The sequence below is a fragment of the Scylla paramamosain genome, chromosome 30 (genome assembly GCF_035594125.1).
Source record: "Scylla paramamosain isolate STU-SP2022 chromosome 30, ASM3559412v1, whole genome shotgun sequence".
Taxonomy (NCBI): Eukaryota; Metazoa; Arthropoda; class Malacostraca; order Decapoda; family Portunidae; genus Scylla; species Scylla paramamosain.
In genome coordinates this window covers 19200541-19223114 of record NC_087180.1, presented here as the reverse complement: position 1 = coordinate 19223114, position 22574 = coordinate 19200541, and the positions used below count along the sequence as shown (strand labels likewise).

Genomic DNA, 22574 nt, shown 5'->3' with positions numbered 1-22574 from the left:
AGCATGGAAAGGATGAAGCCAGTATCTCTGATGTGTGGGTCTTTAAGTGGTCCCTCCACCTCAGGTGCACACACAATCTTAACACTGTCTGCTAATGGGTACACCCTTTACATATCAATCACTCTGAGACATTTTTCCTCATTCTCCAGCCACCTGCAATCTTTAAACTGGGTACAAAGTGCAAAATCTATTCTGGATGCTGAAGTGACGTATGTGCCACATGTGGCCTTGGCTGGACACTGTGACTTGGTGCTACTCATGTAGTGCCCCTAAGTGTAACACCTGCCTTATCCTTGTTGTTGTTGTCCTCATTGTCATCATCTTTGTTGCTGTTTTGTCATTAGTTTGTCATGTTCAGTATTTGTAGATAGTGTTCCTTATCATTTTCTTCATAATGTTCAGTGTTATTTCAGTCTTCACTATCTTTTTTTTATTTAGTGTCATTGTTATAGTCATAGTTATCTAGTCATCTTCATTGTTATCACCATTATAGTGACATATCTATACATCATCATTGTCATCATCATTTTATGTTTCACTATTTTAATTTTCAGGAACTTAACGTAACCTCACCTCATCTAATCATCATTGCTGTCATCATTTTATATTCTCACTATCATAATCTTCAGCAGCCTAACCTAACCTAACCCCACAGATGAACTTGTAACACGCGAAGTGCGGCGTGTTCTCAGCTGGTGGGAGGAAATGAAAATCTTTTTCTTCCTCCCACCTCCATATCCTGCATTGCCAGACACAGATTTACAACTCGTCACCATTAATGAAATAAATCCACCCTTGCCTTTCACTATCAACGGCAAGGTGAGAGAGAGAGAGAGAGAGAGAGAGAGAGAGAGAGAGAGAGAGAGAGAGAGAGAATGTATTATTGCTCTAGCCTGTTTGGTAAGAGAGGTTAAGTGTGTGTGTGTGTGTATTAACATTGTCACTTTTTTTTTCCACTTAAGAGGGGCTAATAGCAGTAATATCTGTAGTAGTAGTAGTAATTGGAGATGGTTACTTTGATGATGATGACAATCCTGATGGTAATGATGGTGATGGTGATGATGTCCTTACTTGCAGGTGATGAAAAAGGAAATATTTTCTCGGCCAGGTTGTCCCATAGTGGTTTTGCGTGTCTTTGATGGAACACCCACTGCTCACAACTATGAGGAGGTGAGTGTGTGTGTGTTGTGTGTGTGTGTGTGTGTGTGAGAGAGAGAGAGAGAGAGAGAGAGAGAGAGAGAGAGAGAGAGAGAGAGAGAGAGAGAGAGATATTCATCTCTACAAACAGACACACACACACACACACACACACACACACACACACACACACACACACACACACACACACACACACACACACACACACACACACACACACACACACACACACACACACACTTACACCTACCTCTCCGTTCCCTCAGCTGCCCCCTGGTCGTCATCCAGTAGAAAACATCCCAGGCACAAGCTTCAGTGGACCTGGGAGCCTCGAAGTGAATATTATGATGGTATTCTTTTCAAGAATCCCACCTCTTCTGCAGCAGCTTCAGGTGTGTTATGGTGTGTTGGAGGTTGCCTGGGGTATTCTAGAGGGTGGCTGGGTGGTAGCGGTGGTGGTGTGTTAGAGGTCAGCTGGGTAGTGGTGGTGGTGTGTTCTGGTCTAGAGGTTGGCTGGGTGGTGGTGGTGTAGAGAAGGCTGGCTGGGTGATGATGGTGGTGGTGGTGGTTTAGAGAAGGCTGGCTGGGTGGTGATGGTGGTGGTGGTGTGTTCTGCTGGTCTAGAGAAGGTTGGCTGGGTGGTGGTGGTGTGGTGTTGTTGAAAGTTCAATAAGTTTGACTAAAACAGGATAGGAGATCATTGTTTAGTTTGGGTTGGGTTAGGTACAGTAGGTCACGGGATAGGTTAGGTCTTATCAACTCTCCTCTAATTGACTGTCTTCAGCCTCTCTCATCAGTGCAATGTTGCATCTCTTGCTGTCTTCTGTGGCTACTTTCATGCTAACTGCTCTTCTGATCTTGCAAACGGTGTGCTTCCCCTCTTCCCATTGCCTCACTGCAAAGACTTTCTTCTTTCTCTCATCCCTATTCTGTCCACCTCTCTAATGCAAGAGTTATCCAGTATTCTCAGTTATTCATCCCTTTCTCTGGTAAACTCTGGAACTCTCTGCCTGCTTCTGTATTGCCTCCTTCATATGACTTGAAATCTTTCAAGAGGGAGGTTTAAAGACACTTATCTTTTAATTTTTGACAACCACTTTTGACACAGTTTGAGGACTGGTACCTCAGTGGTCCTTTATTTATTTATTTATTTATTTATTTATTTATTTATTTATTTATTTATTTAGTTTTATTTTATTTTATTTTATTTCATTTCATTTTATTATTTATTTATTTATTTATTTATTTATTTATTTATTTGCTTGTTTATTTATTTATTTTTCTCATAACTTTGTTGCCTTTGGCTGGTGTCCCTCCTACATAAAAAAAAAAAAAGTACAGTACAGTACAGTACAGTAGCCCACTGTTGACCAGCATCTCTCAAGTTTGATTAGGTTAACTTACTTACATTAGGTCATAGGTTAGGTCCAGAAAGCCACAGTTGACCAGCATCTCTCAAGTTAGATTAGGTTAAATTAATTACTGTAGGCCATAGGTTAGGTTAGGTTAAGTATAAGAGGCAGTAAGTGACAAGTGTGCTCCCCCAGATGGGCAGTTCAGTGGAGATCACTGAAGTAAGGCAGGAGAGACTGCCTAATGGATTCTGGCGGCTGGTGGTATATGTGACCACAAATATTAATCATTACATCCATATGTTGCATGTGCTGTAGCCACAACCCAAGTCCCTGGAGAAGTAAGTGCCTGTCTTGCATTATTGTTGTCACCCTTATTGTCATTAGTATTATTGTCATTGTCATTCCCTATTGATCTTAATAAGAGTGATTAAAAGGATACAGGGGATGAAGGGTATTCCTTACAAATAAAGTTTTTAAGTTTACATTGAGGGGATCTGATGGAGGTCTTCAATTGGTGCAAGGGACATAACAAGAGTGACCATGAGGGGATCTGATGGAGGTATTAAAGTGGTATAAGGAACTTAAGAATGACTAATGGGATCTAAGGGAGGTCTTCAAGTGGTATAGGGGACATAACAAGCCTGATTAAGAGGGGAACTGATGAAGGTCTTGAAGTAGTATAGGGGACATAATGGGTGATGTAAGCAAAATTTGCAGGGTCAATAATCAGAATAGAACAAGAAATAATGGGTTCAAGCTTGAAAGGTTTAGGTTCAAGAAAGGAATTGCTTCTTAGGTGGAGTGGTGGATGAAGAGAATGATCTCAGTAATCAAGCTGTTAGTGCTGAGTCATTAATAGGAGCTTTAAAAGAAGATTAGATAAATTTATGGATGAGAGTGACAAGTTGAAACAGCCAGGCATGTTTCATAGAGGGACTGTCATGTGTAGGCCTGATGGCTTTGTGTACCAAGCCTTGTGTTCTTATCCAGCCTTGTTATATCCTATAGGACACTTTACCTCCTCCACCAGGTGCCCTCTTCATCTACTTGTCTTTCCCTCATTACTAACCCTGTGTGATGTGTGTTTTCCTAATGTAATTTAACTTTATCCTTTCTGAATGATTCTTAAAAATTCATATATTTTTATTTATTTATTTATTTATTTATTCATTCATTCATTTATTTATTTATTTATTTATTTATTTATTTATTGTATTTATTTATTTATTTATTTATTTATTTTATTTTATTTTATTTTATTTTATTCTATTTTTTGGTCTACAGGAGATTTTTGGAATGGAATAAAGCAACTTAAAGTGAATTTGAGCATAAGCAAATGGAAGCAATTGAAGAAAATATGAAAATAAGGAATAATAATCATAATAATAATAGCTTAAGTCTCATTTTGGTGTTATCTTTGTCACTATCCTGTGTGTATATATATATATATATATATATATATATATATATATATATATATATATATATATATATATATATATATATATATATATATATATATATATATATATATATATATATTGTGTGTGTGTGTAGATCGGAATATCCTGTTTATGTGCTTTTTTAGGTGATAGTGTGTCCTGAATCATTACTCCCCAAATCTTTTTTTGTTACTTTCGTTATTATTTCTTGTAATTTATTTCTTGTAATTATTTATTGTAGTTATTTTTATTGTAATTCCATGAAGGTCTCTACTTTTCCCAATTTCCAACATGTGGCATTTTTTGGCATTAAATTTTAGTTTTCATCTTTGGTTCCATGCATGTATTTTGTCAATATCCTTTTGTAACTCCTTGCAGTCATTTTCATCCTTAATTGTTTTTTATTATTTTTTGCATCAGCGAATAGGTTTATAAAATTATTTAGATCCTCTGCTATATCATTAACATACATTTGAGACATAATGGGTACCAACATAGAACCTTGCAGTACTCCACTTGCTCTTTTCGCCAGCTTGAATTGCAGTCTGATTACTGTTCTCATTCTCCTTGTAACTAATCATGCTTCTCAGTGTTGCACCCTTGAGTCTTCCATTCTCTAACTTCCACGTATGTGTGCGCGCATGCGCATGTATTTTTGGGGTCGAGAGGATGTGACTTTGTATCAGTGCTGGCAAGTAGCTTTTTTTGTGATTTATAGTCATGTTCTAGGTAGGATTAAGGTATCAAGGAAACGAGATGCTGTATTATTTTTTTTAATTAATTAATTATTTTTACCCCCAAGTAAATGTGATTTTGTTCAACTGTTTCTTTGTACCCTAGCAGGTATTGATGTCTGGTGAGTTTTAAGCAAGCTTAATAAAGGGGGAGGACATCTTTCTACTCGTTACATTATTAGCAGTACAGATGAACGCATAAATCATATATATATATATATATATATATATATATATATATATATATATATATATATATATATATATATATATATATATATATATATATATATATATATATATATATATATATGAACAGTGGGCGAAATAATATTTCGCCCAAAGTTCCCAACTTGCTACTATATATTATATAGTAGCAAGTTGGGAGCTTTGGTTTTACGTGTATGAATATAAGTACGCTTCCAATCCCCTTATCTGGAACCTCATTTCATCCATTAAAATACTTCAAGCGTGTCGATGTACGTAAGTAATGTGTATTCATCGAGCGGTCTGGCATGGCTTCCATCCCCCTCCCTCGTTGCCATGACAACATCGGGCCGCGTGCTAGCGAGATGCTACACACCAGGAATAAACAAACTTTACACATTCCCACTAACTTATCCTGAACTTTAAGCACGTTTCATTCTGCGAGTTATGGTTTGCGGGTATATATAAAGTGGCTGATATAAGTACTGGGTGTTGTAAGGAGGGTGTTTAGTAAATAAAGGTAGTGTTGGCAGTCTTGTAATGATCGAGGGAGGCGGGAGGAGAGAGGAGACGGATTGGTTGGGGGCCAGGAGGAGGGGAGTTGAGCGAGGAAAGGTGATGGTAGGGACTTCGGGAGGGAGTAGGAGGGACTCCCGGAGGAGAGGTGGTGGAAGGCTGGCGGGTGCAGGCAGAGACGATAGTCTATAGGAATCATGGATCCAGGGATAACGGCAGGTGAATCCTGATCTGCCTCCATGTTGTAAGGTGAGAGGAGATGCCTGTGTTATGGTATGCACCATGCAGGGTTAATGGTGATGCAGGAAGGTGATGTATACTGACAGTTAAGAGTTATCGTGTCGAGTATAATTCACATGCGTCATGTATTTTGTTAATTAATATTTATGAGGCAAATGCAGACGACTGACAGCGGGTTAGACGTCTTGACTTGTCAGTCGAATACAAGACATCGTTGCCGACTGCCTGAAGTGAGAGGTCGGGTTTGCGAGTACTGGTGCTCCTGTTGTAGAAGCTTATCAATGTCAAGCTCCTGTCGCGAGTCTTTAGAAAAAATACATACATAATATGTACTTATAGCCAGGTGGTGCAGAAACCAACAGGTGTGTGTGTGTGTGTGTGTGTGTGTGTTGAGCTGTGCTACACGTTACTGCGTCATGAACACACGCACGCATCGAGAAGTCGGTAGCAGCGTAGTGAGTCGTGACTAGTGATATTACTTGCCTATGGAAACGTGCTAGAATTTTGCTGCCCTCCTGCGGGAATGCGTAGTTAGGGAACAGCTGGGTGTCAGATACCAGACTGTATTAGGTGTGATAGGATTTGTCATGACAGTAATTACAGTGTCCTGCTGGCGGTGGTGACATTTGACATGACAGTCTTGCACTTGCAGTGAGCTATTGCCAGCTCTGCGAGGTGGGTGAGATGGCCTTCCCAATGCTGCAAGTGACATCCCTGGCGGGGGAGCGTGACCTGGAAGGGGCAGAGGAAGGCTGCAGCACGGCGGCTGGCCTAGCCCCCGTGGCTGGGGACACGCCCGCCGTGCCTCGTGCCGTGTACGTGATCGGGGAGGCGGCCAAGCGCTCACGTTCAGCAGGTGCGCCATTCCACGCTCTTCAATACACTAAGTAATATGTCTTCATGACGGGAGTCTACTTTAAGTATTTCTGATAAACGTGATTCAAATCATCATTGTTTAAAGTGTTGATAGATTTTCTGGTGACAGGAGTTCTTGGCTGTGGCCGCGTGGCTCCCCTCACACGGGTGGCACCCTCGTCCCGTCCCGGATCAGCCCATCGCCCACGCTCTAGCCCGCGTCTGGGTCACCGCCATGTTCGTGTTACCCCGTATCCTGCCGAGGGACAAGCCAGACCTGAGGGCAGCCACGCGGGGCAGGTGATGGAGGGCGGCACGTCGCTGCTACCCAGGCTGAGACGCCACGACTTGACCGCTTGTCTGAGAGGCGAGGACACCCACTCGTCCGGCCTTCGCTCTTCACCTCCCATCATGTGCTCCCCTTGCGCGGTCTGTACAAATATTTACATGTGCATCCCATTAAATTTTCTGTATTTACATTTTTAGTGATTTTAAGTAATTTTAACACACCATAATATTGTTTTTGATATCTATTTCAACATGAAAATTTTGCAGTGGCGCCATATGACCTCGTTGTTTTGGCACGATAAAGATCAATCAATCAATCAATCAATCAATCAGTTAGATATGCTACACTATGAAGCAGACATAAGTTGTAATAGTGATCAGTAACAGTAATATAGAATCTTGTAATAGACCCCATACCTCTTAAATGTAGACCGTTGATATAATCAGATGACTGCCCTTTTATAAGATGTGGATGTGCTCAATCCAATGGATTTCTTTCCATAGCAGATTAGTACGGTCTTTGAAAAAACACAATCTCTTGGGAAATATCTCACCTAACTGATTGCCACATCACTTGTGCAGGGGAAAGGGCACCAGTGGTCAGGGAGGTACTCAGTGCCCACCATCAGTATAGACCCACACTCCTCCTCCTCCTCTGTGTCCTCCACCTCACACCATGCCAAGACCTCGTCACATGATGGGGAATGCACTGACATGTAAGTATACAAAAGAAGACAAAGGAAGAACAAATGGTCAGTCATGAGCTACATTATCTCAAGTAATGGATGTAGGATAATAAAGACAAAGTACCTATCATGACATTCATAGAGGAAGATAAAGGAAGAACAACAGCTGTAGCTCTTTTGACACTAATGAGGATTTTATCATGAGCTGCTTTATCTGAAGTAAGAGATGTATGATACTAAAGGCAAAAGTAAAGTTACTCTTTTTGCATCAGGTCTTATAGTTTCCAGTAACTTTCTTATGTGGTAATGATTAAGACAATTTATAACTCCATATTATGAAGGTTCTTACATCATTGGCATTAATTTAGTGATGATGGTTAGGGTGATTTAAGCAGTTAATGTAAATGTTCCCCATTAACAGCATCAACCTGGAGAACAACAAGTATGTGACGGAGAGAATCCACAACCTGGTATCGGCCTTCAGCCAGCGAGCCAGCCGGGTCAAGGCACACATCACACAGCCTCTGACACCTTCCACAGATCTCTCAGAAGGAGGTGAGGAAAGCTGGAACTTGCTAGATGCCTTGCACTGAGAAGATATTTGAAACACTTGAAACATTGAAATATTTGAAACATTTATTGATGGACAATTAATCCAGTGATGAAAGAAAGTGAGCTACCTTGTATTGTTCTTAAGATCAGCATGATGGTTTTTCAGGGGGAAGAAAATAAGATACTTAAGAAGGTCATGAGAATGTGAAGTACTATGGCTTCAAGGAGGCTAAGGAAATAAATGACATATTATACAGGTGGTGGAAAAGAGAGATTTTAAAAAAGGAGATAAATAACTAGAAAGAAATCTCTAACACACACACACACACACACACAAAAGAAAAAGAAAAAGAAATAAGAGACCAAGAGAGCTGTTGAAAAGGCTGTACCCAAAACATCTTATCTGATTTGATGACAGACTCCTATCCATACATTCCCAGCTGCAGAGGATGGACAGAATAAGGCCGGGGAGATGCGCCAACCCTTGGACTCCCTGGATGATGAAGGATCTGCCACCAAGGGATCTGAGCCTGTGCTGGTGGGCCTTGGGGGCCGGCAGGCGTGGCTGCGTCGGCACCTTCACCACCTCACTTCCACCCTGGCTTTCCCTCAGGCACTGGAACCTCAGAGTGGGTACATTAGATAGTATTTTTTGTACTGTTAATGGTAGCCTAGCTGTTTTATTGATTGATTTGTACTTTAATGCAGTTGTGATGGCTTAATTATACTTACATGGATACTTTATATTGTGAATGATGTCTAGCTTGTTTTATTGAATGATTCACACTTTTTATATTTTTTATTGAATTTTTTGATGGTGTGATGACAACTACATGGATATGGTAATGGTGTCCTGCTTGCTTTTTTTGATTGATTTATGATTCTTATTTAGTTTTGATGCTTTACTGATAACTAGATAGAAATATGCAACTGTGTAATTGTAGGATTTAGTAAGTAAAACACCTACTATTATTACTGCTTTGATATTAATAGCACCACAAGAATATTTTATTGTACTTTTATGCTCCACACCAAAACTTTATGCTCCAGCTTCATTCACACAGTTTAAAGTGCACATCACAGTAGGGAGTTTGGTGGAAACAGGGAGTGTTCTTGTGGTGAGACAAAATATGTCCCCTACTTTTATATGTATTTAGTTTTTACTGCCATAGGAACTTGAATATGCTGTTCTGTCATGTCACCTCTTAATGGTGATAGATTGTGATTAGGTTTATGGATGCAATAGTGTTGAGAGTTTGTGAATATTGGTCTTGCATTAGGGAGGTGGGCAGTATGAGAGATTGTGAATGTTGGTTAACTTATGCATTAGGGAGGTGGGCAGAATAGTAATGAGATTGTGATTACTGGTTAACTTTTGCATTAGGGAGGTGAGAGATCCTTCTATATTCATCAATGAGACATGACCAGTAATCTCTTTCCTTAAGTATGGCATCCTGTCCCAAATTTTTGCAGCTTCTCTTATTTTCTTAAGTTCTTATATTCCTAGTATATTCCAGAAGTGAGATATGACAAGTAAATCCCTCTCCTTGTGTTTTGTGTTTTGTCACATCACCTCCCACATTCATAAGTGAAGCATAACAAGCAACCCTTCTGCCCCTAGGCCGCCTCTACATCTACTGGCTGTTGGTGGTGTCGATTTCCTACGTGTACAACGCCTGTGTCATCCCACTGCGCTCTGTCTTCACTCACTACCAGACGGAGGACAACTTGGCATGGTGGCTGACCGCCGACTGCCTGGCTGACCTCATCTATATTGGGGACATTGTGGTCTTCAAGTCTCGGGTCATGTACCTGGATAATGGTTTCTGGATCAGCTCCTCGTCTCACATGCGACGCCATTACCTCAAGACTGTCAAGTTTAGGGTGTGTTTGTTGTGTGGAGGTGATGAGTGGCAGATGGACAGGGTGTGGCTTGGTAGAAAAACACAGGTTATATAGGAAACTAGTTGGAGAAATTAGTTAAGTTGGCATGGTAAAAGAATGAAGCTTCCTTGTTAAGGGTGTACAATGTCTGGTTATTAATTGACTCGTTCTATCCTTAACTAACCTTTATTTCTATTTCAGTATGACCTGGTGTCATTGCTCCCACTGGAACTGCTGTACTTCAAGTTTGGCCCCATATCTGTCTTCAGGCTGCCTAGGCTTTTCAAAGTGAGTCCTCTGCATCAGTCTTAAGGTTATCTCTTTATATGTGCATCTTTGAAACTACAATGCCACATTACCTTGATACTCGTATATGTGCATCTTTGAAACTACAATGCCACATTACCGTGATACTCTGATTGCTGTGCCTTGCTTGATGAAATGTGGTATAAGTTTAAAGTGTAAAATTTGAAAGGTGTCGACTGTATTATGAGCTATGAGATTGTTCATAGTAATTCACAGATGTAAGGAAACATAAGGAGTAGGAGAGAAATTCATAAGATGTCCAACCTTGTAAGGGAAAATAAGAATATTAAAGAAAATGATGAAGAGGAAAATGTAAATTGATATCCACAGATCCACACATTTTGGGAGTTCTTCAATCGCCTGGACTCAGTGTTGTCGTCGCCACACGCAGTGAGAGTGATCCGAACGGTGCTATACATGCTGTTCCTCATCCACCTCAACACCTGTGCCTACTATGGCTTCTCCAAGTATGAGGGAATCGGCTCCAACTTGTGGGTGTTCCAGGGAGATGGCAATGCGTGAGTTGCTGCAGGGACACTGTTTGCTTCCACCCATCACAATTCAAGCTGCTCATTGTCTTTCATGTCATGTATATTAAAAGAGGAATTTAGATGCAGGGACACTCTTTCCTTCTGTCCATTATAATTTGAATTGCTCATTGCCTTTGGTACCATGTATGTATATGAAAAGGGGATCTTGATGCAGGGATGCATAACTCATTTTTAAACTGAGATTCACATTTACTAAGATTCACATAAGCAAAATCTAGTCTTTATATTTTCATCACCTTATACTGTGACTCATGAGTAAAATCTTCCCTCTGTATCCTAATCATCTTTTACTCTGACCCACATCACTAAAATCTATTCTCTATCTTCATTATCTTATATTCTGATCCACATAAGTAAAAATCTATTCTTAATATATACTAATCATCTTCTACCATGACTCACATAAGTAAACCATGTCATTCATATCCTATTCATCTGTAACTTTGACCTGCATCACCAAAATGTATCCTATATCTTCACTATGTTCTGCTTCAGGTACATCCGGTGCTTCTACTTTGCCACCAAGACTGCCACCAGCATCGGCAAGAACCCCAAGCCGGAGAACAAGGAAGAATACTTGTTCATGACGTGTTCTTGGCTCATGGGAGTATTTGTATTCGCTCTCCTCATTGGTCAGGTCAGAAGGAGATAGTGTGTGTGTATGTGTGTGTGTGTGTGTGTGTGTGTAGATTTGTACTGCTGTATTTATATTGTTTATGCTCCTTGTTCTATTGTATACTCTGCTGCATTTTTAGTCATTTATTTATTCCTGTTTTACTCTTCTTCTTCATAATTCTTCTCTGTTCGCTTCCTGTTTCCTCTTCAATTCTTTTTATTCAGTGCTTCTTCCTTCTGTATCATGATTCTTCTCTTTTCCTTCTCTGTTCCCTCTCCAGTCTGCCTTTTATTTAGCCTTCCATCATCACTCCATGCTGCCTTGTGATTCTCCTTTATCTCCTCCCTGCATTATCTTAGATCCTTTTCTTCTCTCCTATCACTTCCTTCTGCCTCATGATCCTGTATTTATTTCCTGTAACCTCCTTGATCTTCTTTATTGTCTCATTTTGTCACTGTCTGCTGTGCCTTCAATCCTGCTGTCACTGAAGTTTAGTTGAGCAATCACTCCCTCAGATCCGTGACATCGTGGCCACAGCGACAAGGAACCAGAATGAGTACAGGAGGGTGATGGACCACACTCAGGCTTACCTCCACCGCCTCAACCTGCCTGCCTCCCTCCAAGAACGTGTCCGTCTCTGGTTTGCTTACACCTGGCAGAGTCAAAAAACCCTCAGTAAGTGCTCATGAACATTTCATGGTCTATACTATGTTTTTTATTGATCTCTTTGTCTTTTATGGGTTGTTATATCAAGAAGTGTTTTCAAGGGGTGGCCATTTCAGAGTCAAAAAACCTCAGTAAGTACTCACATACATTACAGCGTTCTGGATCATGTATCTGTTTGATGCTTTGTTTCTTTCAAAAGTATTTTCAAGGGGTGGTCACATCAGAAGAGGCTGTATTTCTCTCTCCAGGGATTGATGAATGATAGAGAATACTTATACAGATAAGATAAAGTAGTGTGCTCATTCTTCACACTTCCACAGACGAGATGAAATGACATGGTCACTCCTCACACTTCCACAGATGAGATGAAGTGGCTTGAGTCATTGCCGAAGAAGATGCGGACAGACATTGCCATTAATGTGCACATCCAGACCCTGTCCAAGGTGCAGCTGTTCCAGGATTGTGACAAGGCGCTACTGAGGGACCTCGTGCTGAAGCTGCAGCCTGTCCTCTACCTGCCAGGCGACTTTGTGTGCAAGAAGGTGGGCTGTCATCATCATCATCAGGATCATTATCATCCTTTTCATCATCATTATCTAACAGTCTATGCTCTACCTGCCAGTGACTATGTGCAAGAAGGTTGGCTGTCATCATTATCATCAGAATCATTATCATTATTTCTATCATTATTATCATAATTTTAACACTTTATTTTTCTCTTACGTAATTGAACAGTTTATGTACCTCTCCCTCATTTTTTGCTGGTTTGTGTGTTTATTCATCATTGTCATCAATGTTTTGTTTAATGGTGGGGAAGGAGATGTATTTTGTACAGTCTGGTCAGGTGTTGGGAGGAGACAAGATTCTGGCTAGGGTAAAATAGAAGAATTTTGTAACACTATAGCCTCAGAGTGCTTTAGTTTCTTCTCTTTTTCCTGCAGGGTGAGGTTGGGAAGGAGATGTATATTGTGCAGTCTGGTCAGGTGCTGGTGATGGGAGGAGACAAGGTTCTGGCCACACTTGGGGAAGGCAGCGTGTTTGGGGAGATCTCCCTTCTGGCCCTTGCTGGTGGGAACAGGAGGACAGCAAATGTGAGGTAGGTGTTGGATGTATGTGGTGAAAAGGGAGAAGATTATGTGATTGATTGATATATAGACAGGTAAATACATAGGTAAATAGATAGGTAGGTAATCTCCCTTTGTTGCGTCTGCCTCTGTCTGGTGAAAATAGGACAGCAAATGTGAGGTGGTTGTTGGATATATGTGGTTAAAAGAGATTGATTGAAATACCTCATTTGAATAATGCTAGATGATTTCATTGAGTGACAGTAAAAACCACAGAAAAGCCTGAGCTGCTTCATCACTCCTTTTGGTAGTAGTGATAGTGGGTAAAAGAGTAGATATATTTTACACAAGGACTGCCACATGTAAGCCTGATGACTTCTTGCAGCTTTCCTTATATCTTTGCATTCTTATGGTATGTATCTTTGAGAATTACGAGTATAATCTAAACTTGCGCTAATATATTTACCTACCACAATCTATATCAATAAAAGGATTGAGAGACTATTGTATATTTTCCATGGACTGACAAGATTACTGATGATCAATAGTGGTTCATAATAAGAGGTGATACACTACAGTCTCTCCAGTATCTCTTCAGGTTTCAAAGGTTCAGCAGTCTGTTTAGGATCAAAACCCATATTCTGTTTTGCTCTCTCACCATGACTATTTTCAAAGGATACAGAAATGGTAAGCCAGGTTCTCAAGAGTGTTTCTCCTGTTAATAAAGCCAAAATCTCATTAATCTGTCACTAGAACTATAAAAATAACTATAAAAACTTGTGTCACTTTTACTGGAGCATTTTGAAAGTAGTGGAAGTGCAGCATAGAAGTGTCTCAGTGTGTAGGTTCCAAGGATTTAATGATTAACAATAGCAGTTCATAGTAAGAGGTGACATAATGCATTTTCTTATGGTTATTTCAGGTCTCGAGGGTTCAGCAGTCTGTTTGTGCTGAGCAAGGCCGACCTTCAGGCAACCATCAAGGATTATCCTGAAGCACAAGAGATACTCAAGAAAAAGGCAAAGTTAGTGTTGTGTTCGTGTTGCCATTTTTTCTGTTGTTCCACCATCTGTTTATTTGTCTTCTTGTCTGTCAGTATTTCTATCCATGTTGGTGTTTTATATTGTCATTCTTCTTCATTTACCACCCGTCATTTTGTTCGTATTTAGGAAGCCATCTATCTCTCTGTCTATCTATATATTTAATGTATACTGTATCCACCTACTTGTCTATGTATCCACCTCTATTCAGATCTATCTTCTTTAACCATTTCCATGCTTTTATGTCATCCCTCCATCCAGTTTCCTATTTGCCATACCTTCTTTTATTACTCCCTTTCTGCTCCCCAAAAAACATCACCTGCTGAATTCCCTTTGCTGTTGATAATGTCCCCTCATCCTTCCATCTAGTTCTCTCTATCTGCCATACCTTCTTTCACTACCTCCTTTCTGCTTCCTTCTTTTACCACCACCCACTTCTGCTCACCAAAATACATCACCTAAATTCTCCTAGCTGCTTGTAATGTCCCCTTCCTCCCTTTCCTCACTTATACAGGAAGCTCATTCAACAAAACGAGGAGAGGGAGAGGCAGGAACCAACAGCTGATGAGAACGTGATCATCAAGTCGAGAGAGGCCACACCCAAGCTGCTTCACACCGTCCTGCAGGTTAGTGAAGACTGCATTGTGCTGGGCTGACTTAAGGACTGTGCTGTGGAGGAATAACTGCTGCCAACTGAGATATTACGTGTGCCTATACAGGTGTGGGAAGTACTTTGCATCTGCTGTGGTCTCAGGATTGTAAATGCAGTGTAGGGAACAGTCTCATTATAAAGGGGCAGGGGTAAATCAGTGTATGCTGTTGGGCCTTGCTGTGGGGCCTTGCTGTGGATGTGAATGACTAGCTCTGTTGTGCTTGGGCTCCTGTCCTTAGTGTTGCAATGTGAGCTCAAGCATTGCATGAGGACCTCAACACTCAGCCAGGTGGTCCTCAACAGGTGGTCCGGCCAGACTCCTTCACAGCGAGTGTCATCAGGAGGTCCTCTCGGTCAGTGTCTCAAAGCTCCCTGCCATCCCCCTGCCTCTGGACCTCCTCTCAGGCCTCCCCCTACACCTCAGCCTCCTCCTCCACCTCCCATAGAAGGTCCAGTAGGAGATACGCGTCAGAACGTAGAAGGTTCCTCATGTCTCACCTCCTGTGTTGTCTGTCCTTTTCTTGCTGCTGTAGAGGGCTGTGTCTTTGTGTGTCTGTCTGCTGGTTCCTCATATTGGTTGTCTAACCCTGCCTTGTGTCTGTGAAGGTTGTTTATTTTCATATAGGTGTGTCTAGAGCTACTTATCCTTCCTTATCCATCCTTATCTCTTCTCCTCCCTCCTTATCCTGGTGCTATAGAAGGTTGTGTCTCTGTGTGTTCTTGTGTAGGTGATCTAGTGAAGCTCTGTGTTGGTGAAGGTTGTTTGTCTTCATACAGGTGTGTCTAGAATTCCTTGCTTCTCAGAGGTGTGTGGTTTTGCTGTACCTGGTCTGTGTGTAAATCCTGGTGTGTGTGTCAGTGGAAAGTACAAGCATATTTTGATTTTCTGAATGTTTGAATTTGTAATAAAGTCATGTTTTGTGCCTTTGTTGTGATTTATGATTGCTGAGTTTGTCTTTATGAATGAGTCTTCAAAAAATTTACCCTCAATATTGAAAAGTGAATTAAAAGGAAAAATTTGAGGTTTATGAATTATCTAGTACTTATGAATATTGCATATGTGTATAGATTGCTGTTCACTTCTCTCATCCCAATTCCTTAACTTTCATCAGAGAGTCTTGTCAGAAATGTGTCCTGCTTTGTCCTAATATATGTTTGCAGAATTTCTATTTATGAATGAGAAATCTTCAAAAGTTTACCGCAAGTTAATAAGTCACTGCTGTTTACATCTGTCATCCCCACACCTTCACATTTCTCAGTCTTGTCTTGTGTCTTTCCTCCACTGTTATCCAAATTGAAGCTGCTCCTCTCACTCCTCTCACAGCTGCTCTCCTTCCTCAGGCCGTCTCTTGAGGTGCCAACAGTTGTAGGAGGTCACCCTGTTGCCAAATTGAGTCTGTCCGAGAGTCTGCAGGAGGAAGAGGAAGAGGAGGAGGTGAGAAATTCTGTTGGTTGGGTGATTATGGATGATTCAGTTATTTATGTGTTTTTAGTTAATCTTCCTTTGTTGTTGTGGGTTTAGTAAAGTGACTAAATTGTGTTAAGTTTTTAGGTCACTCTTGCACTCATTTGTTGTGTATTTAATTTACATAGCCAAGAGTTTTGTCTTTCTGCTGTTTTTTTTTTTTTTGTTGTTGTCTTTGTCTCTCATCATATCTTCATACATTCCTCTTGTTTAAAACCCTAAGAACATGCACATCCACTTTTTAAAATTTTTTGCCAAATTTCCATACCTTTTTTTCTTTTTCTTATTTTCTTTCCTTATGATGTCTTCCTCACATCTCCCTTACCCTCTTCCCTTCCATTTTCTTCTTTCCTGGAAATATCTTTGATGTATTTTACTTTCCCATTGAATAAATATGCTTTGAAAATTCTTCCTTTCCATCTTGTTCCCTTATACGTAAAATATCTTTTTCTATTCAGTATTTCAACTAAGCTGTATTCTCTTGCCTCAGTTTGTGGTTGTGGAGACATGCCAGGAATCAACCAGCCCTGCCTCCTCCTGCCACAGCCACCACACCACCATCACCCTCCACCACTCCTCTCATCCCTCCAGCCCAGTCCTGCAACCTGCCTCCCCCTGCATGTCCACCTCATCCCATGAAGATGTTTTTGAGTCAGCGTCTGAACCTGAAAAGCCACTAGTAGGTCAGAGCAGTGTCAGGAGAGAGAACCGTGAGGGGACACTAAAGGAGGCTGATAATTCTACCTCAAATCTAACATCTCTTGATGCTGGCCAGATCCATAAGTCCCTCGGCCCGTCACAGCAGCAGGAGGAAGATCTGATACAGTTGTCACCAGTTAAGGAAAGCAAGGTACCCAGAAAAGACACTGTTGAACCAGACCAAGGCACTAAGGGTTCACAGGCCACTGAGTATGTTGCTAGTCAGGTCCCTCTTTCAGGGCAGGAGAGGAACAGGTTCACAGAGGCAGGAGACAATGAGTTGCCAAATGGATTCACCTTGTCTGCTCCCTCAACAGCTGGTCATAACAGAGAACGTGGTGTAAGAAAACAGTCAATCAGCTCTGCATCTCTAAAAAGCCGGCAAGCAGCCACAGGATCTCGTTCAAGCAGCAGCAGTCACAGGAGGGAAAGAACAAGCAGCAGCAGCACCACCATTAACAGCACTAACAACAGCAAGAATGTGACATCCCACTCGAACAGTGCAGTGAAGGACTCAGAGAAAGAAACAAGCCCCACACAGATGCCTGACCTCAGCTTGTCATTCCCGTTGCCCTCACAAGATGGCGACTCAACCTCCACCTCGTCATTCTGGGATCAGTCAACCCATGGCAGGAGTTGTAAGCTGCAGATGGAAACACCAGTCGCCAACACAGAGCTCCTTGCTGAGGCCATCCAGTCACCCCCCAGGAGTGCCACCAACACTGAGGACCTGCTTGTCAAGGTACCTATGGCTTTTGTAAATGTTTATGAGTCTGGAGAAGGGAAGAATGTTAAGCATCAAGATATTCTTAAATGTACTGGAATACTGGTAGATGAATGGAATGGACTCAGTAATCAGTTATTGCTGATTCATTAGGGAGCTTAAAAAGAAGATTAGACAAATTTATGGATAGGGATGATAGGAGGAAAAAGATAGGCAAGTTTCATATAGGGACTGCCATGTGTAGTCTTGATGGCTTCTTGCAGCTTCACTTATTTTCTTATGTTGTTATGTTTGAATCTTCTCATTAGTACATTCCCACAGTTTGGTCTGAACCATGGCGCCAGGGAGAGAAGCTCCCTGAGCCGCCCATCAGCAAGGGACTCCTGCTCTTCACCTCTCTCCTATGAACTGCTCTTCACTGAGCTCTCCAAGACCATGCCCAACACTCGTGACCAGGTGAACACTGGTGGTGGTAGTGGTAGTAGTATAGTATAGTAGTTGCAGTAGTGGTATAGTAGTAGTACTAGTAGTTATATAGTAAAACCCTTTTCTTTTCAGCCTTTTTAAAAAGTTGCTGTTTCATTAACTTTATTTTTGTTATTATGAGTGAAGTTTTGTTGCATTATGTTTACTAGAAATGATAGTATTCATCTCAAAAATCAGACATGTAATATCTCTCTCTCTCTCTCTCTCTCTCTCTCTCTCTCTCTCTCTCTCTCTCTCTCTCTCTCTCTCTCTCTCTCTCTCTCTCTCTCTCTCTCTCTCTCTCTCTCTCTCTCTCTCTCTCTCTCTCTCTCTCTCTCTCTCTCTCCTCAGGTCCCTATTCTTTCCAGTTCCTCCCTTTCCCTGAGCTCAACCTCCTCAGCTTGGCAGCAACCCATCCTGCTCTCGCCTCGTGCTCCTTCCCAGGCGCTGTCGCCTCCTGCCTCTCTGTCTCCTCACCAGATCTCCTGCTCAGCCATTGTCCACAGGGAATGTACATCACCGGACACTTCTCCCTTTGATGCACAGGAGTCTAAACTGTAATTGAATTGTGTTATTATTGAGGTTAATGCATTCCGAACTCCCTTTCCTTAGGTGATTTTCATTATATTTGTTTATCTTGGACTCATTAGATACTTCTCCTTTTGATGGCCAGGAGTCTAAACTATAAGTATTGGGCATAAATTGTGTTATTGAGGTTAATGTACTGTAGGCTCTATAGGTCTATTTTTCATGTGATCTTGTTTATCTTGGACTTTTCAGACATTTGTTTGGTGGTCAGGACGTTAGACAAAGATATTGTATTTAAATTGTGTTCTTATTGAGGTTAGTGCATTTCAGATTCCCTGAGTTTAGTTTTGGTATGACCTTGTTTATCTTGGACTCATTAAACATTTCTATTTGATGCCCAGGAAACGAAATTCTAATTATTCCATGTATGTTACTTGGAGTCATGTTATTATTTAGAGGATTACAGTGTTTGTATTAGGAAAGATATAACCAGTCATTTGAATATATAGATGCACAGTGTTTGTATGAGGAAAGATATTTTAATTTGTGTCATTCAGTTGATTTGCTCTGTGTGTAAATGGGTAGCCTTAGTTGTATTAAAATACCTCACCTCTTTTGTTGCGATCATTAGAATGATGCTTGACAGATAATTACGGGTTTAATGCACAAACACATCTCAACACAGCTAGAGATTTCTGTAGCATTAGTTCATTGTGATAATAATCTATCTTTATACCAGGTTGGCAATCCCACACAGGGTGGCCTAGACAAAGCACCACACACTCATACACAGCTTTCACATTCTTTGCCCTGTCAGCCCCTGGTGGAAGGGATAGTCTTGTGGACATAATAATAATAATAATAATAGCATATTAGTAGCTGCCTTAAAATACAGTGATGTATGTGGAATCAACTTTTATGGTTGATTTAACTAAGCACTTTTTTTGTTGAGTTTTGTTCAGCATTTGACTTCATCTGTAGGTAGAGTTTGTTAATTGCTAGACTGCAGTTAAAATCAGCACATTATTAGTCGAGATTGACATTCAGGTACAATATTCAGTATTAGAGGCAGAATTTAGTTTGATATATTTTAGATATTAAATTAATGAATATATTCAGATATAAAACGGCCTTGGGTATACTATTTCATAATAATTGCATAATCTCTGAATTGTATGAGTGTTCTCTGTGTCTGAATAGAAAACAGCCTTCATGTCATAGAAATATATTTATACTATATATGTTACATGATATATCCATATATTTATCATACTATTTATGTCACACAGGCAGAGATGATGATAATAAATATGAATGTACAATATTATACAAAGGAGTCTTTATATATACATTATCCAGATGAATTATGTATGCAAGTATTATTGCACATACACATATACATAATCACACACACACACACACACACACACACACACACACACACATACGCACAGCAGCACCTCAGCCAGCCAAGTCTTCCTCCAGCCCCAAGCTATACCTCCTGACATGCTCAAGACCTTGCAAGATTGGCACAAGACTCTGGCTCAGCTTCACCTCCTTCCCAGCCCACTGTATGTGTGTTGGCGGCTGCTCGTCACCCTTGCCAAAGATGAAGTGAGTGGAGAGCTGAATGGCTAGTTTTGACCTGACCAGCCCCACACCCCCAACTCGCTCCAATGCTGGATGATACACTCGGCCTGTCTCCACCTGCATGCATATCTCTGACGGCTGAAAAGCTAAGGACATGGTTTCCCCTGCGTTTCCATAAGCCAGGTGCTCTTGAGGACCCTCTGCTGTCTCCTTGGTGATCTGTGGTGAAGAGGACTTGCTTTAAGGTTTGAGGGTGTTTATCAATTTGCAACTTGTGGTAAGGGCAAGAGGTGTTTTAAGGGCTTTTTACTGTCTCCTTGATCTGTGGGAAGGATACTTGCTATGAGGCCTGCTTGGGGAAGGGTCCTTGCTTTGAGGTTTGTTTGAGGGTGTTTATCAATTTGCAACATGTGGTAAAGGCAAGAGGTGTTTTTATGGATCTTCTGCTTTCTTTTTGATCTACTTTGAGTTCTGTTTGAAAATGCTTTAAATTCTTTGCCTTAATGTAAGGATGAATCAATTTACAAATGATTTATAACAATAACATTGTGAGTAGCCAAGCAAGTGAGAGAACCAAGAGACAAGTGAAAGAACAGGTATCTTTATAGTTATTGTCACATCCTCATCCTCTAACACCTCCGGTTAAGCTCCCTTTTTATAGTACCTTACTGTCCTCATATAAGCTTAAAGATCAGCTTCTCACTGTTCTATAGTTGCTGCCACTACACAGGCATCAATTCAGACAAGACTAGCCTCCGCCTGACCACTCACTAGGTGGGTGAACACAAGGGGCAGGTCGTCGCAGCGGATGTAGTTCCTCTCACGGCCGCACAGAGACAGAAAAGGGAAGTCAGGGTAGCAGCCAGTCTCATTGAACTTAATGCGGCTGAAGAAGAACTGAAGGAATTTCTTTTCTGTAATGGGGATACATAATTATTATCATAGTATGTCTATCCTCGTGTAAAGAACATAATGTGACTTTGTGACAGATATAAATGATAGAATGTTGAGTTGAATACAGTTAAATGATCCATCTATTTCAACATTAGGTGTACATACAATATCAAAGGAGCTTGTATTTCATTAGTTTCTAATTATCAGCAACAGACTTGTGAGTGTTTATGTTGGCTAGGAGACACTCTTGCCATTTGCACATAATAAGAGTCCTCATTGAAAAAAAAAATAATAATAATAATAAAAAATAATTATATAATTTTCAACAAGTGGAGTATTATATTAACCACTTTTATCATGAGTTTCAAAGAGCAGGTAGAGAACAATTACATACTCACCTACCTCCCAAGGCCTACCTTTAAAACAGGAGGTGAAATTCTTCATCCTCGCGTCATCCAAAAACAGCTGCAAAGTGATAAAGAACACGAGAATGATGGAAATTGCATCAGAATAAATATGTCAACATACTTTTGGCAGTATCTGTATGTACATAACAGGAAGTGGAAGAGAACGTGATACTGTGGGAGAGGGACCCCAGTTCTCCACGAGTGACCAATGAGATGCATGAAATTAAAAAATAACATGCACAGAAATGTTTAAAATTCTATGGAAATAATGAAGAACGTCTACAGTGAAAAAAAAAAAATAATAATAACAGAAGAAAATTATAAAGAACATGCACGAGGGGAAATTGAAGAATTGGAAAATAGTAGCGATGAGACAGCAGAGTATAGACACACAGACGTAACCTGCAATGAGCCGTTCTTACCATGCCTTGGTGGTCAATATAGTAGAAGTATTCCCTGATACCAGGATGGGGGCTCTGGCCCTGCTCATAATGGAGATGCCTGCTCACGCCCGCACGCCCACCTCGCAGGACCAGGAAGGCGTGGGTCAATCTGCAGGTCAGGGAGCGGGTCATCCCTAGAGTCATTCTCTCTCAGATCAGGTCTTTAGTTGGTCACTATATATGTGCCACAACTCCGATAACACCCCTCAAGATAGCAAGCTGTGGATGGTAATGCGCTTGGCTTCGTCTTTGAGCATTGGAAGCAATTACTCTCTTGGGCGACAAAAACACGTCTCTTGCTTAATAATTCAGTGTAATCCGCTATTCTTTAATACTACCCATCTCCCTAAGCAAAAAGTTGTCCTAAATATTAAAGTAAAATTTAGACTATTGTCATTATCATTATCTGTAAGCATTTTGCTATATTTATTCTATACCCCAGAAATAACCTTAGAATTCCATCCTATTTATATGCTAGAATTTTTTTTTTTTTTTTATACAATATATAAAATCAAAACAGATAATCCCCGCTAAAGACACGCACCGC

The 22574-nt window shown here is 40.8% G+C and overlaps 2 protein-coding genes across 6 annotated transcripts; one reads left to right on the top strand and one right to left on the bottom strand.

Annotated features, from left to right (window-relative positions):
• The first annotated feature begins 1445 nt into the window (after positions 1–1445).
• Positions 1446–20017, top strand: LOC135115985 (cyclic nucleotide-gated cation channel beta-1-like). 5 transcript variants are annotated; one of them, XM_064033186.1, is made up of 20 exons: positions 1446–1550; positions 6305–6508; positions 6638–6936; positions 7378–7511; positions 7903–8036; positions 8474–8662; positions 9655–9917; positions 10119–10205; positions 10554–10741; positions 11270–11411; positions 11906–12065; positions 12417–12598; positions 12998–13152; positions 14043–14144; positions 14675–14786; positions 15116–15294; positions 16154–16247; positions 16768–17718; positions 18022–18156; positions 18517–20017. In XM_064033186.1, exons 2-20 carry the CDS (start codon positions 6337–6339, stop codon positions 18724–18726), a joined length of 3888 nt encoding a protein of 1295 aa, XP_063889256.1. In that variant the 5' UTR covers positions 1446–1550; positions 6305–6336; the 3' UTR covers positions 18727–20017. The 5 variants fall into 5 exon arrangements, with proteins under 5 accessions (XP_063889256.1, XP_063889258.1, XP_063889257.1 ...); XM_064033188.1 differs by lacking the exon at positions 1446–1550 and adding an exon at positions 5517–5661 and having other exon boundaries at positions 15116–15165; XM_064033187.1 differs by lacking the exon at positions 1446–1550 and adding an exon at positions 5517–5661 and having other exon boundaries at positions 15116–15261.
• Positions 19903–22294, bottom strand: LOC135115986 (UPF0598 protein CG30010-like). Its single transcript, XM_064033190.1, has 4 exons — positions 22007–22294; positions 21594–21642; positions 21055–21197; positions 19903–20502 (listed from the first exon to the last, which is right to left on the bottom strand). The coding sequence occupies exons 1-4, from the start codon at positions 22169–22171 to the stop codon at positions 20155–20157; spliced, it is 705 nt and encodes a 234-aa protein (XP_063889260.1). The 5' UTR covers positions 22172–22294; the 3' UTR covers positions 19903–20154.
• Between the last annotated feature and the right edge of the window lie 280 nt (positions 22295–22574).

Excerpts from the sequence above, each read along its gene's own strand:
- LOC135115986 (XM_064033190.1), bottom strand. The coding sequence starts at position 22,171 with ATGACTCTAGGGATGACCCGCTCCCTGACCTGCAGATTGACCCACGCC. Across the intron at positions 21,198-21,593 it reads TTTCACCTCCTGTTTTAAAG|AAAAGAAATTCCTTCAGTTC; the intron begins GTAGGCCTTGGG and ends TCCCCATTACAG. Across the intron at positions 20,503-21,054 it reads CCCTTGTGTTCACCCACCTA|ATCACCAAGGAGACAGCAGA; the intron begins GTGAGTGGTCAG and ends TCTTCACCACAG.
- LOC135115985 (XM_064033186.1), top strand. The coding sequence starts at position 6,337 with ATGGCCTTCCCAATGCTGCAAGTGACATCCCTGGCGGGGGAGCGTGAC. Across the intron at positions 6,509-6,637 it reads CAAGCGCTCACGTTCAGCAG|GAGTTCTTGGCTGTGGCCGC; the intron begins GTGCGCCATTCC and ends TTCTGGTGACAG. Across the intron at positions 10,206-10,553 it reads GGCTGCCTAGGCTTTTCAAA|ATCCACACATTTTGGGAGTT; the intron begins GTGAGTCCTCTG and ends TGATATCCACAG.